This window comes from Biomphalaria glabrata, chromosome 11 (assembly GCF_947242115.1).
Source record: "Biomphalaria glabrata chromosome 11, xgBioGlab47.1, whole genome shotgun sequence".
NCBI classification, from domain to species: domain Eukaryota; kingdom Metazoa; phylum Mollusca; class Gastropoda; family Planorbidae; genus Biomphalaria; species Biomphalaria glabrata.
Window position 1 is genome coordinate 37,556,608 of NC_074721.1, and position 16,132 is coordinate 37,572,739.

At 36.5% G+C, this 16,132-nt stretch overlaps 1 protein-coding gene across 3 annotated transcripts in view; it reads left to right on the forward strand.

The window, feature by feature from the left end:
* The window catches only part of LOC106069852 (dual 3',5'-cyclic-AMP and -GMP phosphodiesterase 11A-like), a 222,413-nt gene that overhangs the window by 76,975 nt on the left and 129,306 nt on the right, over nt 1-16,132 (forward strand). For 2 of the 3 annotated variants that reach the window (XM_056003930.1, XM_056003932.1), the window contains exons 4-5: nt 2,486-2,774; nt 15,526-15,888. In XM_056003930.1, the coding sequence (XP_055859905.1) occupies nt 2,486-2,774; nt 15,526-15,888 (652 nt within the window). The remainder of the gene's footprint in view (nt 1-2,485; nt 2,775-15,525; nt 15,889-16,132) is intronic. The other variant, XM_056003931.1, reaches the window with a different exon arrangement.

Below are 16,132 nucleotides of genomic sequence, written 5' to 3' on the forward strand. Positions count from 1 at the left end.
TACTAAAGGTGTTACTCTAGTCAAATGTGAATATTTGTTTGTTATGAATCTCACTGCTCTTTTTTGTGTCTGTTCCAGTTTCTTAATATTTTCTTGAGTTGAAGGGTCCCAAACAGAGGATGTATATTCTATTGTTGACCTAACCAAGGTTAAATAACATTTTAGTTTTATGATCTGATTTGATCACTGGCGGATCCAGGGGGGGGGCGCCCCCCACTCGGCCGACCCCCCCCCCCTGAGGGGGCGATGGTATCAATCCCGCCCCCCCCCTAAACTTTCGAGTGGGGGGGCGGTCCAATTTCTTTGTAGAAATCACAGCTTGCTAACAGAATCAATTACATATCTATGTGATTAAAACTTGTTATTGATATTTTAACCGATCTGTTCCCTGTTTGCCAATTTATCTCTACTGCCCTTCCCACCTAACCCTTTTGAGAGGGGGGGCGGTCCTACTTTAATGGAGAAATCATAGTTTGTGAACAAAATTAGTTGAATTAATATATAGATTTATATTATGTCGCTCGCCTTCTTGTATCTTGGCCGTTTCGGTGAGGTTGGGGGAGGGGGAAATTGCATGTACTGCCCTCCCCACTCTAGCCCTCTGAGTGGGGGGGGGCGGTCCTATTTTTGTGGAGAATCATAGTTTGTGAACAAAATTAGTTGAATATCTATATAATATAAACTACATATTGATATGTGAACTCATTGTATATTATGTCGTACCACACTCTAATCTCAAATTTTATCATTAGTAAAATTTAAATGAAAAAGGGTTGTACCAGGTGGGAGGGGCGATTCATGCAATCGCCTTTCCCCCATCGGACAAACCAATACTTTTTCTTTTTGTATTACAGTTAGGAAATTACAAAACAAAAACATCTGTCACTAATATAATTTATATATACTATAAATTAAATTCTTACATCGAGTCGCCACACCCCTATTCTTTAATGCCAAATGCAATCTTTAGCAGAAATTATTAAAGGAGCGAGGATTAATCGTTTTCACTCTACCGCCCCTCCCATTTCCAGACAGAGTTTATGTAATTTCACATGAATTTATCATAACTATTTTAAGAAAGACTTTGCATTCAAAAAATTAGAATTCAAACGAAATTTTTCAATATAAGAGTTACGATTGAGATGAGTTCTAAACCCAAATTATTTTTTCATAGTCGCCTTTTTCTAACCTTTACTCAATCTGATATTTTTCTAGTTAAATAAATTTGGGACTATAACTCACAATTTATACTTTGATTTTATTGAATATTATTTATCGAATAATTGTTTTTCGGCGGAGATCCTCAAAGCCAAAATCTAAATATGTGGGGTATCTTATCTTTTCAAGGAACAAATCGGATTTTTTGCAATGTATTAAGGGCCTATAAATTCATATTAGAATATTATAAGTACAACATTATTCAAAAGGTCCTTTTTTAATAGTATGAATAATGAGTTTTAGGTCAGGAGAATACCTTTCTTCTGTGAAGTATGCAAGAAAACTCTTTTGGCTGCGGGGCTTCGCCCCGAACTCCATTGATGAATAATGAGCTGTAGATGTCAGGAGAATGCGTTACTGCAATGAAGAATGCAACAAAACGCTTTTTGCGGCGGGGCTTCGCCCCGAACTCCATTGATGAATATTGAGCTGTAAATGTCAGGAGAATACTTTTCTGCAGTGAAAAAAGCAAGAAAACGCTTTTGTCGTCGGGGCTTCGCCCCGAACCCCACTTGAAAACCTTATAGCGCTGCCCCAGTTGTTTTGTTTTTCACCAAAGGTTGAGAAATGCTGCTTTTTAAAAATTCTCACATATATATACGTGTGTGCACGTTTATGCATAGGGTTAGGGTTTACTGGGCATTAGGGTTAGGGTTTGGAAAAAAATCGCCCCCCCCACTCAAAAGTTCTGGATCCGCCAGTGGATTTGATTTATAGAAATTTCTTTTAATAAACCCTAATGCTTTGTTTAATTTTTTGAATGCTTCATCAATATGTGGATTCCATTTTCATTTATTATAACACCAAGATATTTTGAGTTTTAGAATAAGATAAGTGGAATTAATTTGTTTAAGTTTTTTTGTTACTCTTTAATAACTGACATTTTTCTGGGTGGAAAGACATGCTCCAATTTGATTCCCATTTCTGTAATTCATCTAATTCTCTTTGTAAACCTTCTGTATCTTGTGTTGTTTTTATTGTTCTATATATTATGCAATAGTCTGCGAATAATCTCACTTTTGTTCCTGAACTAATGCAGTTGGGTAAATTCCAAAATGCCACATAAATTGTCATATCTGAAACAGACAAATACGTGGGTGATCTGTTATATAAATATTTTTATAATGTATGCAACAGAATGCTTGTGCAAATTCTTTCGAATTCTTTGAGTAAAAATATTTCAATAGCTAAAGAATTCTTTAAAAACAAAACAAGATATCTTTGAACATTTGAAGAGTGTTTGGCTTTCATATCTTGCTTATTCCAGGTATACCTATTCTTTCAGTAACGAAAGTAGCAACCCATCCTCACCCGTGGATACCAGGTGCAACGACTCAGGTTTCTTCGACTCATCACGCCACCAGAGGTCCAACTCCAAAAAGCACCTCCGTCACGACTATGCCAGGTCAAAAAAGCGGAACATATTCCGGACGTACGAGCCTAACGGAGGGGAGTCAACCTTGGAGAGCAGACGGAACAGCCTGAAGGAGATGCGTCAGTTCCGCTCACTCCCGCCAACATCAGTCAATCTTCTTAGCATGTTGATACAATCCAAGGTAACATTATTTGATTTATATTTCAAAATTACAATTCGGTTTTCAAGTTTCCTAGAAATTTGTTTTCTCGGAAATGAAGTACAAAAAGAAAACTAGTATGAAGTAAATGTCTAGATCTAAATCAAGAATGGAAAGGTGATTTTCATAAATGGCGGAAAGACTATAAATAGCTAGCTTTTTGGTGCATCCGGTGCAAAAAGTGAATGAAATATTGTCAAGCAATGTGTTGTTTTTTAATGTACACGAAAAAGGATACTTTAAAAAAACAAAGCTTATCTAAGGGAAAGAACCGCCGTCTACTGTCATTAATCTGAAAATTACAGGGCTTAGCCCCCTTTCTGCTATATAAAACAAAATTAATTAGTACTAAATGATTAACTAATTGGTTATTTTTGGATTGATTCCTATATTGTCATTGACTATGAATAATTATACAAAATTTTATTCTGATCTGAGAAAGGGAAGAGAAAAGAGGTTTTAAAATGTAATAAGGGGATTAAATCCATATATATATATATAAATCCACATCTCATTTCATTAAGTAGTATTTATTCCCCTTATTTCGATATCAAACAAAATAATTAATCACCAATAATTAATTAACTGGTTAATATTTTTTTTTACTGAGAATTGAAAATGGGAGAAAAAACAACATGCTCAAACTTTTTACCAGACGGGCAGACAAACAGACAGAGTTGATTTGGAATTAGGGACGATGTTAAGATGTCAGCCATACTATTCCATGACACTCGTGGAAGTCATAAACAAAACTAGAGCAATGGCTAAGATGGTATAGCTCCGTCTCTTTTTTTGTATGTGCAAGATATGAAATATGTAAGTTGTGTTGCTAGCGAGAGGGACAATCTCCAAAGTCCCTGCAATGAGGAAGACCCCGCGATAAGAGATTCCCATGTCACTGTCAGCTTCGGTAAGCAGACCAGCTTTCATAAACGAGGGATTAATATCCCATAAGTTTTTAAGCCTTTTTAGGCATCTACATGATACCTATTACAATGAAAACTCTTAGAATTGTATTTTTGATTCAGGGATCCCGTGTTGCCAGTACCTACACCAATGTAAGATACCATGTTTTGTAACAAAAATAAGGCCTACAGCCTTAGAGGAAGGCAAGCCGGATAGAGTTAATGTAGTAGTCTACGCTCACAACTCCCGGATCCGCTTATAACACTCGGGGCCCCACATGCTGCCAAGGCCGCCTCTGCGATCGATTTTGATAGCATTTTAGAAATAGCGAAAAAAACAATCCAATGTTCAGTCTATATTTGAAAGTCTGTGGGTGGAATCAATCATTCCGATTTGTATATATCTTAGCAAGGAAAATGAAACCATGAATTAACCAACAATAAGAAAGTATTTTTTTTTTACATAATTCTGTATAAATTCCATAGGATCAATTAAATGAATTGAAACTGTTCTCTCAGCGTGTAATCGTTAAGTCAGTTCAATGGCGCCCTGAGTCAAGTTCCGGTGCAGAAATACCAGGATAATAATTTGAGTGAACCAGTCGATACGCATGAATGAATGAACTCAAGTCATAGATCTACATTTACGTAGGCTGTGTGATAGGCTGAGACGCAAGCGTGAGAAATATATTCACCTCGTATAATTGACCAATTATGTAGTTATCTCTTCCATTAGAGTGAATCCGACGTGAGAGACTCTAGGAACTATTTCCACGTGTCGAAAATTGATGTCTGATTCACGCCTATAAATAGGATTACCTTTAACTTATGGCTGTACATTTTAGTCAGAAATAAAGATGAAGCCCTGAAATTTGTATTGTGCGTTTGCGCTATTACGTCTGATTATAACATTAACTTCAATAGTGAGAACTGGTTCCACGGCACTCTTGTATATTGTCAATTCAGTGGTATCGATTTCCCAGATAACTCGGAGGTTCATAATATAAACAGACAGACAGACAGACAGACAGATAGATGGATACATAGATAGATAGATAGATAGATAGATAGATAGATAGATAGATAGATAGATAGATAGATAGATAGATAGATGGATGGATGGATGGACGGACGGACGGACGGACGGACGGAGAAACAGACAGTTGTATGTATACATGGATGTATGTATGACTAAATGACTATACTCAAGTACTTAAAAGGTACGTTTAGGTTGCCAACATTACACAAAGTGTATTTCAAATTCAATACAAGACACAGTTCAGCAACATATCAGTTGGGATGACGAATGATCGAGACTCTTCTGTTTCAACTCTTAATTAAGGTTGCTTAATCTCCAGTATCGTTCTTGTCATTTTATCAACTTAAATAAGTTGCCTTTTTACAAAGCTTATATCAACTCTGTCTATATGTCTGTTAGTCTGGTAAAAAGTTTGTACACGTCATTTCTTTGACACCCAATCCCAGATCAACTCACTCCCCATTGATCTCAGACAGACAACATGCTATACCACTTTTAAGAAGAAAGTTAAGACCTACTTGTTTAAAACTTTTTTAGATTAGTTTTTGATTTCTATTGTCGTGTTTGTGTTTGTAATGTTATTACAGCGCCTTGAGCCTACATTTTGTTTGTTAACAGCGCTTTATAAATAAAATTATTATTATTATTATTATTATTATCAAGCCTAAATTTCGCACAATTATTTCTTTGATCTGACAACACAAGAATTAATAATAGATTAACAAATAAGCTAATTAACTATTCGTGATTAATTACTTTGGTTGGTATCTTGAACAAGGGAAACAAATTGTACTAGAGCGAATTGGTGACATAAACTGAATTATTCCCTTTATTTATAGGATAGAATTTCTCCCAACGTCCATCCTTTTATGTTGTCTTCCCATCATATTCTCTGTCTGCCTCTTCTTCTATTCCTGGTACTATTCCCCGAAGGAAAGTCTTTGCGAGCCCCGAGGACATTGTGATATGGCCGAAGAGATGTACACTATTTTGTCTTCTCATTTAATTTCACTTTACACAGTAATCTGTTTTCTTTTCCATTATCTTTTGTTTTTTTCTCTCGTGCCACAAACACATTGTCAATCCACGCACACACACACACACACACACTTACACACACAAACACACATACACACAAACACACACACAGACACACATGTAGCGCAAGTGCTTGCTCCTACACGCATGCATAATTCAAATTCGATTTTTGTCACCACAACTAAACGTGGATTGATGACGTCATTTCACCTTTCCCCCCCCCCCCCCACCCGCAACGTACAACACAAAATCAGGTGCACATTTTTTGTAAAGAAGATATTGGGAAACGTAAAGAAGGGATATGACGTCAAACAGACTGGAGGCGCACATTACATTGAACTGATAAGCAGACGACGTAACGGCTTGGGAAGAGAACTTTTAAACACAGACATTAATTAATGGTAACAAAAAAAGAATTTTTAAAAGTAGGATTAGATATCTGCGTTTCGCTTTTGAATTTGTAAAAAAATCGTTTTTAGATAAAAGTTTACATTAAAATAGAACCTTGTTTGTGGAAGTCTGTTTCGTGGTGAGATAAAAAATGTGTGTTGACACTGAATTCTTGTTTTACCAAAACTTATGTTCATTAGTTAATTCTGTTTAACCAAAAAAATGACAAAGTTACTAGAGTTATCGGCCTTAAGCCCGTGTAGCATTTGTAACCCATCGATCCTAGCCTATTAACAAATATGACCTTATCTGATTTATCTCAGACATTTTTAAGAATTAAGAACTCAAATGCTAAAGCTTGAGATCGAGTTAGAGGTATTAGTTTTCTTTGAAAAAGAAATGTCCACTGATCGACTACTCAGTACTGTGCTAGAGTTCGTCCACTCGATTACCGCACAGCAACTTGAAGATGAAAATCTAACTTAGTGGGAAATTGAGTTTCGGTCGGAGTTTAGAAAATTGAAAGCACTAATTGCATATAGATTGTAATTAATAAACTGCAAGCCTTTATTTGGATCCTGGATCTATAATCTAGAACAGTGTTCCCCAAACTGTGGAAACCTAGAGCATATTCCATTATTTTTTCAAGGAAGATAGAAGAGTGAGAGTAGGCAGCTTTCTCACTGCTACTTTGGTTTTAAACCAGCCCCCAAGGGATATTGTTGAAAAAACTTGTCCACAAGTGAAATCGACTAACTTGTTCTACAGTATTCAAAATATACAAATAATTCAACAATGTAAATAAATTATGGCTTTTATATAGCGTTATTTTCATGCTTATAGCATTCTCAAAGACGGTTTTTCCGTGCTGCCTTTAGGTGCTCAGTAAACACAACTCTGCCCGAGTCCGGTGTCGAACCTCGAGCCCCCTTCACAGGTAGCTAAGCCAGGCCAAGTTCAAGCGCACTTAGCCTCAGTTAGCCTCTCGACCACGCTTCCCACTAAAAAATATAAAATATAAATAACTAAGGAGACGTGGTGGCCTAGTTGTAAATTGCTCAGCTTCCGAACTGGTAGGTTTCAGGTTCGAATCCGTGTAAAGACTGAAACTTTGAATTTTGGTATTTTCAGAGCACCCTTTGGTCCATTCTAACTTTAATGAGTACCTGACATTAGTTGTGGAAAAGTAAAGGCGGTTGCTCGTTAACCCGGGAGCCACAGAATCATGTGACTTTTAGATCACCCGTCCCATAGATTGCGAGCTCCGATACGGGTACTTTACCTACTATACAATCAAATACAGTGACTAAACATCAATATCAATAACGAAACGTCAACACCAATAACCGAACATCAATATACAGTGACTAAACATCAATATCAATAACGAAACGTCAACACCAATAACCGAACATCAATATACAGTGAGCAAACATCAATAACAATAAGTAAACAACACTATACAATAACCAACAATGAGAAGCAATAGAGAAACAGGGGGGGACAACACCTCAACAATATGAACGGATCGTAAAAAAGCGAGAAGGCAGACGATTGTGACATATTCGAACAGTAAACCAGCTGTCAGCTATCGATGTACACAAGTAGGTAGCAGACGGCGCTGTGGGAGGGGGGGTGGGTAGGTAGAGCGCGTGCATGAGTGAACGCGATCGTGACAGATGGCGCCTGTTTATGTTTATTCCATCTTGGCTAAGTTTTATGTATACATGTGAATATTTTCATAACACCAATTAATACAGAAACTGTGTAGGGCTACTTAGACAAAGTTTAAAATTTATTTTCCAGATCCTACGGGGCAGAAATACATGTTTAGAAGGATGCAGCTATTTTCCATACATGCATTTGTTGTTTTATTTTTATTGAAACTATTTTGATTTCTACCAAAATATTAAATAGTGAAAAAAAAATATAGGAAGTTTTTTTTTTTAACGTGTCTACGTCTTAGACAGAGGTATAGAGACAGAGAGACAGAGACAGATACAGAGAGTGAGACACAAGTGTGTGAGGTATGAAAGAAAGAGAAGCGAAAACAAGAGGGAGAGGGGAAAATAAACATGAAGCACGAGAGAGAGGGAGATAGGAATAGAGAGAAAGGTAAAGAAAGAGAAAGAAACAGAGAAAGAGAGAGAAAATTTGAGAGAGAAATAGAACGAGAGAGGGAGAGAGAGATATATAAATAAGGAGAAGAAAAAAAGAAAAAAAAATATATAGAGAGAGATAAATAGAGAAATAGACAGAGCGAAAGAGAGAGACAAATAAAAAGAAAAACAGATACAAAAATAGATACATAAATAGAGAAAGATTTAAATATAGAAATAAAAAGATAGAAATGTATAGAGATAAATAGAGAGAGAAATAAATAGAGAAAAAAGGAATAAAGAGATAAATATATAGAGAAATAAACAGAGAGAGAGAACTAGAGAGGGAGAAATTGAAAAGAAATATATATAGAAAGAAAGAGAGAAAATTAGAGAGGGAATTAGAAATATAATTAGAGAGAGAGAGAGAAAGAAAGAGCGAGTAAGAGAAAAAAAGAGAGAAAGAGAGAGAGAGAAAATGGGAAAGAGAGAAAAAGAGAGAGAAAGAGAGGGAGTGAAAGAGAGATAGCCAAAGAGATAGTGAGTGTGGGAGAAAGAAAGAGAGAGAGACAAAGAGAGAGAATGAAAGAGAGTAAGAGTGCGTGTTTATATGTGTGTGTGTGTGTTTGACTAGGATTATCATGTTTAAATCTAGACATTTATTTGAATTAGAATTGTACAATGCTCAAGGGAGATGACAACTGAATGGCTAACACACGCTTGTTTTCAACAGCCTTGAGATACTTCAGATTTATCTCCCTTTCTCACGCAATCGGAAATATTCGAAAACTGAGTGTTTCTAGAACTTTATGTCACGTAGAATAGTCCTTGTGTTTCTTTGATTCAACTAGGTGTTGGATATAGACACATGAAATAACAGAACCTTACAACGACTGTAATTAGGTCTGAAACGGCGAGAAAGTAATTTAGATATTCAAATAAGTAAAACCAACTTCATGCCTTTCAAATGAAAAAATGTTTTGTTTTACATGTTTCGGATGTTCCTCTCGGATTGTGTATAGTTTACTTACTAGTCCAAACCTCCCGCAGAACGACGCGGGATGGGGTGAAGTCGGCTTGTGAAAATGTATATCGCTTCAATAAGTAAGAAAGAGGGTGCTTTAAATGCTGTATGTCCAGGGGCCACTTGAGGATCGATTGTAAATAATTTTAATACTCTATGAGTCCAATTGTCAGTTAAGGATTCACTTAATGTTCAGGGGCCAGTTGACGTTCCCTTTTAAAAATCCTTAAATCCAAAGGCCAGTTCTGATCTCTTTAATGTTCCATTAGTCAAAGGATTACTTTTTATGTTGTTTTGTTCCAGCGGCTAGTTTGGAATCCCTTTTTATTCCCTATGAGTCCACGGTCCAGTTTAGGATTCCTATGTCTTAACTGGCGACACGAGCTTACATAACGGAGAGATTGTTTATAGTTATATATATACGCCTAACAGGTCGATTAGACTTTCATTAGTGATACTTTAAGTTGACATAATCGATATCGAGAGATTTACGAGGTATATTGTTTTCCCATATTTCCAGTTGGCACTTTTATTTATTTGTCTTAATTACCAAGTTTCATAATTGAGAGTGGGTTAGGCAAGGTAGCTTTTAATTTTCTTTTGCAAATGAAGACAATACACAATTTCACAGCCTTGTATATACTGTATATACTATACAGCTTGTAATAACACAATGTATTACTCGAATTGTAACTGTTTTGGTTGCGGTGTATCGAGAAGAAATGAAGAAACTAATAGTCAATAACATAAATGAGAAATGAAGAAAGAAGATGCCAATTATAAGCTATCCAGACAAGATCAACGTCTAATCTTTTGACTCAGGAAAGCCGCAGACAGATAAGCAAAGAGAGACCTAAATCATGCGGTGTCAGGAACACAAATTCCCTGCTCGGACCTGAGACAAAGTATTGCCTCTGCCACCTATCAAGAGTGGCAGGACCGATGGGAGGCTGAGACTCACAATAAACTCAGGCAGATTGTGGCGGATGTCAGGTGGCGGTCCACATCTAAGGGTCTGACAAGGCGTGGTAGCACGACCATGTCCAGACTTATGATTGGCCACACCTACATCACGCACTCTTTTGTGCTGAAGAAAGAAGAGCCCCCACTTTGTGAGTATTGTGACTCTCGCCTCACCGTGGAACATATCCTCATCGACTGCCCCAGATACCAGGATGTCAGGGAGAAATATTTTAGAGCCACTAATTTAAAAACACTATTCAATAATGTCGACCCTGGGAAGGTACTGGGCTTTATCCGGGAAGTGGGGTTGTCTACGAAGATCTGATTTATGAATTTGTAAACATGTACTATTTACATTAGATTTTTACCAAATAATTACATTTTTACTACCTTTACTATTTTAACTGTGAATAGACCTTGATTTTAATGATATGACTGTATAGAATCTGGCCCTTGTTCTTTAAAGAGAGAGTAGTCCTTAAGGGACTGCAGGCACGACATGGCCTAAATTGTGCCGATGTGCCCAAAATCAAAATCAAATCAAATCTTTGACTCAGGACCGGACACAACAGAATGAGACAACATATGTACCGGAAGCTAAAAATTGGAACCATTGCAATCTGCCCATGTGGAGAATCACCTGAGAATGCTGAGCATGTCCTTTAAACTGTTCCTTTTACCACGAGGCCCGTACAAGACACTGGCCCCAAAACACCCCAATAGAAAGAAAACTCTATGTAAATTACTGCGCAGTTCATCACATAATTTGGTGTAGTCATCTGAATACTCCAACATGAAAATAACAACTAGGAAGAAGAAGAAAAAGGTTGCGTTGTTACGTTGCGAGTTATATTGTTGTATATAATGTTTGATTTCCGAACAGTAGATCCCAATGTTACAAGAGCCGCGCAGACTCCCCAAGTCAGGGGGAAACAAAAAAAGATGACGCTCGGGACCTTTTTTTTTTCTTCACAAATCCTTTAGCCACTTCGCTTAATTGCGAGAGACAAGGGAAGAGAACTCAGTAAAAATAAAATCAATACAGAAGTCTAAATGTCTAGGCCGAGTATTGAAAAAAAAAAGGGGGAGACAATTGAATCCCGACAACACAATGGTCTAGATCTCTACATCTCCCTATTAACCGGACCAAGGATTGATTCTAATTTCATCTGTTTACATCAATCTCGTATAAAATCCAACTTTTTAATTTAAATACCTCGGACCTAGCATTGATGTGATGGAAAAAAAAACTAAATAGATGCCATTTTTATCAATTAAAGGCAATACTTACAAACCGTTGGCTACAGAGTCTACTTGACTATTATATACATAGTAAAATCGCACAGAAATACTGTAACCTGTCTATCAAAGTTTGAGTCGTTAAGTGTTCAACGTCTGAAAAATGGAACGCTTCCGCATTCCTAAAAGACTCCCTTATGGTTAATTAAAGAAAGGGAATCGATAACACGTTGGACAAAAGAAAACGCTTTAGGGACTCCATCAAAGCATCTTTGAAAGCCCTCAACATTGACCCTGCCACTTGGGAGACGCAAGCACAAAGTAGAGCGTCTAGGCGTCGCGAAAATTCGAAAAAAATTTGAAGAGGACAATAGAACAGCGCTGGCAAAAAATTAAGGATCAGACATATAAAAAAAGCAATGTCAATGACACTAGATCCTGCTGGAATAACCTGCCCAGCGTGCAGCCGAACATTCCAGGCTCACCAGCCATATGAGGAGGCGCAAAACCCCAGTGCAAAGCCCTCTGCCACCTGGATTACTCAAGCTATCATGGAACTATGATGGACGAACTATATATATATACTATTTGTTTGACTCAATAGCGCGATGTAAAACTGTTTAATTATTCTTGTCTGATTTATTAATTAAAGTACGTGGAAATTCTATTAGTTCTTACCCCAGTTCCAGAAGAGCTTTAGCTAGTAACCATCTCACAATTAAAGGAGACTCCTGATATAGTTTATGCATATATTATATACTGTTGAACGAATTCCATCTTTTCTGTTGTCATTTCGCACAGATACACTGCTTATGTTTGATCCTCATGTGTTACAAGATAGAGAACCCCTGAACTGCTTATGTTTCATCCTCATGTGTTACAAGATAGAGAACCCCTGAACTGCTTATGTTTCATCCTCATGTGTTACAAGATAGAGAACCCCTAAATTGTTTTTGTTTGATCCTCATGTTTTACAAGATAAGGAACCCCTGAATTATTTATGTTTGATCCTCATGTGTTACAAGATAAGGAACCCCTGAATTATTTATGTTTGATCCTCATATGTTACAAGATAAGGAACCCCTGAACTGTTTATGTTTGATCCTCATGTGTTACAAGATAGATAACCCCTGAATTATTTGTTTGATCCTCATGTGTTACAAGATAGAGAACCTCTGCGGTACATTCTCCTTGTAATTGTATTTCAGTATGTCTGAAAGAAATTAATCACTCAAGACTTTTTTCCCCCAGTATATCTCAACAAAGATGTACTCAAATGATCTACTAAAATTACTTCCTCTTGTTCAGACATGATTATCGATCGTTGGACTTGATGATTTCCTTATTATGATTGTTACTAGAGCTTAGATATTTTTTAAACACACACACAGGATTAAAAAAAAAGAAAGTCTGTCGCTCAATTTAAATTTCACTAACCTTAATCTTACTAGATCTACAGTAGCAACTTATGCAAATTCTTTCCTCGTAATAAATCTTCACGTAGATAATAGAACAAATGGTAACAATTTTCCTTCGTATCGTTCACTTTCTTTAATAACCTCAAAATTAAGTGATACTATAATTGCACTTCAAATTTTATGGATTCCTGTTATCAACTTTTGACAGTGTTAAAAGTTTCATGTAGCAATGCACTTTGGCCATTTTTTTTAAAGCGATGTTATTGTCGGTGTGAGCGATAATAGGCTGATGTAGCGCGTGTACTTTGAGGAAGATGCTGAAGACGCTGATGTTTGTGCTATAATAGATTGGAACAGCTGATAAAAGTGAAGACAGAGACACCTTTGAAAGCTGATAAAAGTGAAGACAGAGACACATTTGAAAGCTGATGAAAGTGAAGACAGTGACACATTTGAAAGCTGATGAAAGTGAAGACAGAGACACATTTGAAAAGCTGATGAAAGTGAAGACAGAGACACATCTGAAAGCTGATAAAAGTGAAGACAGAGACACATTTGAAAGCTGATGAAAGTGAAGACAGAGACACATTTGAAAGCTGATGAAAGTGAAGACAGAGACACATTTGAAAGCTGATGAAAGTGAAGACAGAGACACATTTGAAAGCTGGTGAAAGTAAAGACAGAGACAGAGACCCATTTGAAAGTTAAATAACGAATACAAGTAGATTTCAATAACTTGAAAGATAATTCAAAATTCTTTAACATTTTGTGATTTTATTTGCTTTGTTTTCTTCAAAGCTTATATTAACTCACTCTGTCTGTCTGTCCGTCTGTCTGTCTGGTTAACGTGTGTACACGTTTTTTCTCCCACACCAATTTTTGGATCAAGTTGAAACTTTGCACAATTATTCACTGAAAAGACATGAATCAATTAAAAAAATCAAATTAGTATTCACAGATAAGTCTAAATGTGTTGGGTTTTGTCCCCTTAAATAATTGTCAACGCCATTTCTCACTCGCACATTCACCGATCAAGTTGATACTTTAAACAATTATTCATTGTACCTAACAAATCATGAATCAATAAACAAAAATACTCAATTTTTAATTAATTATTGGTAATTTATTATTTTATTTATTTATTATTGGTAAATATAGTTTTAAGGACGAAGTTCTTTTCCTTTAGATAAGCTTTGTTTTTTAAAAAGGATTTTTTTTTTATTTTGCTATCTTTCAACAATGAGAAAACATCTAAAATATTTTTCATAAAACTAGATTCCAAGCTTTTAATCGAATTGGTGTACTAAGTCAATCTATACGCCTCCAGGGTAGGTTAAATTATCTGTCTGGAGCCGGTGGCTTAGAAGGGTACCCGTATGCCCTGTTTCAAGAATGTGATTCATTGCTCTCCCTCTTCAGCAAACTATACGTTAAAAGTAGTTAAAAAAAAACAAATTGAATCCTCCTGTTGGTAATATCACAATAACAGAAAGACAATCGAAGTATGTGCCAACGTTTACTAGTGCTAGTCCCCGATCAGTCAATACATGTACATCTTCTTAAAAGTAATATTAGCATATCCATCATAGACTTATGTGGGAAGGCCCTCCGAAAGGATTATCTGGGCCCTACACAACTGGGTACGTGTGGGCCCCTCTGTCTTTCCCTCACGTGCCGAGAAATTCAAATACAAGGAAAATAAAAAATGGTAAAGGGGGCCCTTTCTGTTGGAACCTCGGATTAGAGTTCTGGATGTCGGCGGACTTGCTGTGGGGCTCAATAAGTCCGGGTGCTATAAATCAATTCGCGCAACGTTCGCTACGCCTCTGATGAATCTACATTTTGACAACCCAACACATCCATAACATAACTATTAGATACAACCAAATAAAGTCTAGTATTAACAAATCTTGTATCAGCTCACTCTGTCTGTCTGTTTGTGTGTCTGTCTGGCCTAATGTTTGTACACGTTATTTCTCCGACACCCCATTTCGGAACAAGCTGAAAATTTGCACAATTATTTCTTTTACCTGACAACACAAGAATCAATTAGAAACAAATAACCAATTTGTTATTTGACTATTGGTAATAAATTACTTTGTTTGGTATCTAAAACAAGGGAAAGAAATAATGCATGACTGAAGTGATTGTATAAGCTGAATTAGTCCCCTTTATATTCGTTGCCATCTTAGTAGACACAAACATAAAATAGAAACAATAGAGAACTATACAATCTTCCAGGTTAATAGATTCTTCGCTAGTAGAGTGGTTAACGCGTTGGCTTGAATAGCACGAGAAAGCTTTAGCTCACAAGTTCGATTTCAGGTCATTTCCCTTTTATTTTTTACATACATTTAAAAAAAGATCTTTCTTCCCCTTTCCAACTGGTCCAGACAAGCGTATTGAAAACGCTAAAAGCATGAAATTGCGCTAAAGAAATACAACGGGTAAAAAAAAATATTTCTAATTGCACAGATTTATTTTTGTTAGTCTAGATCTATTACAAATTTAATTATATGACTGATCTAAGCTAGCTGATACACATTAATATGAGCTTTCTTTTTCTATATATATATATAAATATATTGTATTTGGCTTCTTGTCTTTAATCTCTGCAGGTTCGACTTCCCAGATATCCGAGTAAAGACATCGACCACAAGCGGGAACTGAAAGAGACCAACGAGAAAGAATTTTTCCTCGAGATCGTGAAAGACATTTCCAATGAACTTGACCTTAAAAGCCTCAGCGCCAAAATTGTGGCCAACGTTAGCTGTATGCTGGACGCTGACAAAGTCTCTCTCTATCTTATCGAGGGCAAGGCGGCAGGGAAGCAGGTCCTGGTCTCCAAAATATTCGACCTGCACGCAGGGACGTCCATCTTCCCATCATGCACCGGCGACATCCGGGTGCCGTGGGGTCAAGGCATAATTGGACACGTGGCTGAAACGGGAGAAACTGTCAACTTAAAAGACGCCATGAAGGTCAGTTTTGATCTAGATGTTGAAAACTTCGTATTTTTTTGTTTTAATTTGTTTTTTACAAATCTTTTATCAACTCTGTCTGACTGTCGTCTGGTAAAAAGTAATGTACACATTATTTATCTTTCCCGCACCCATTCTTTAATCAAGTTGAAACTGTGAACAAGTATTCATTGACATAGATAAGACATAGATGAATTTAAAAATATAAATTAACCAATTTTTCAATTAATTATTGATACCAACA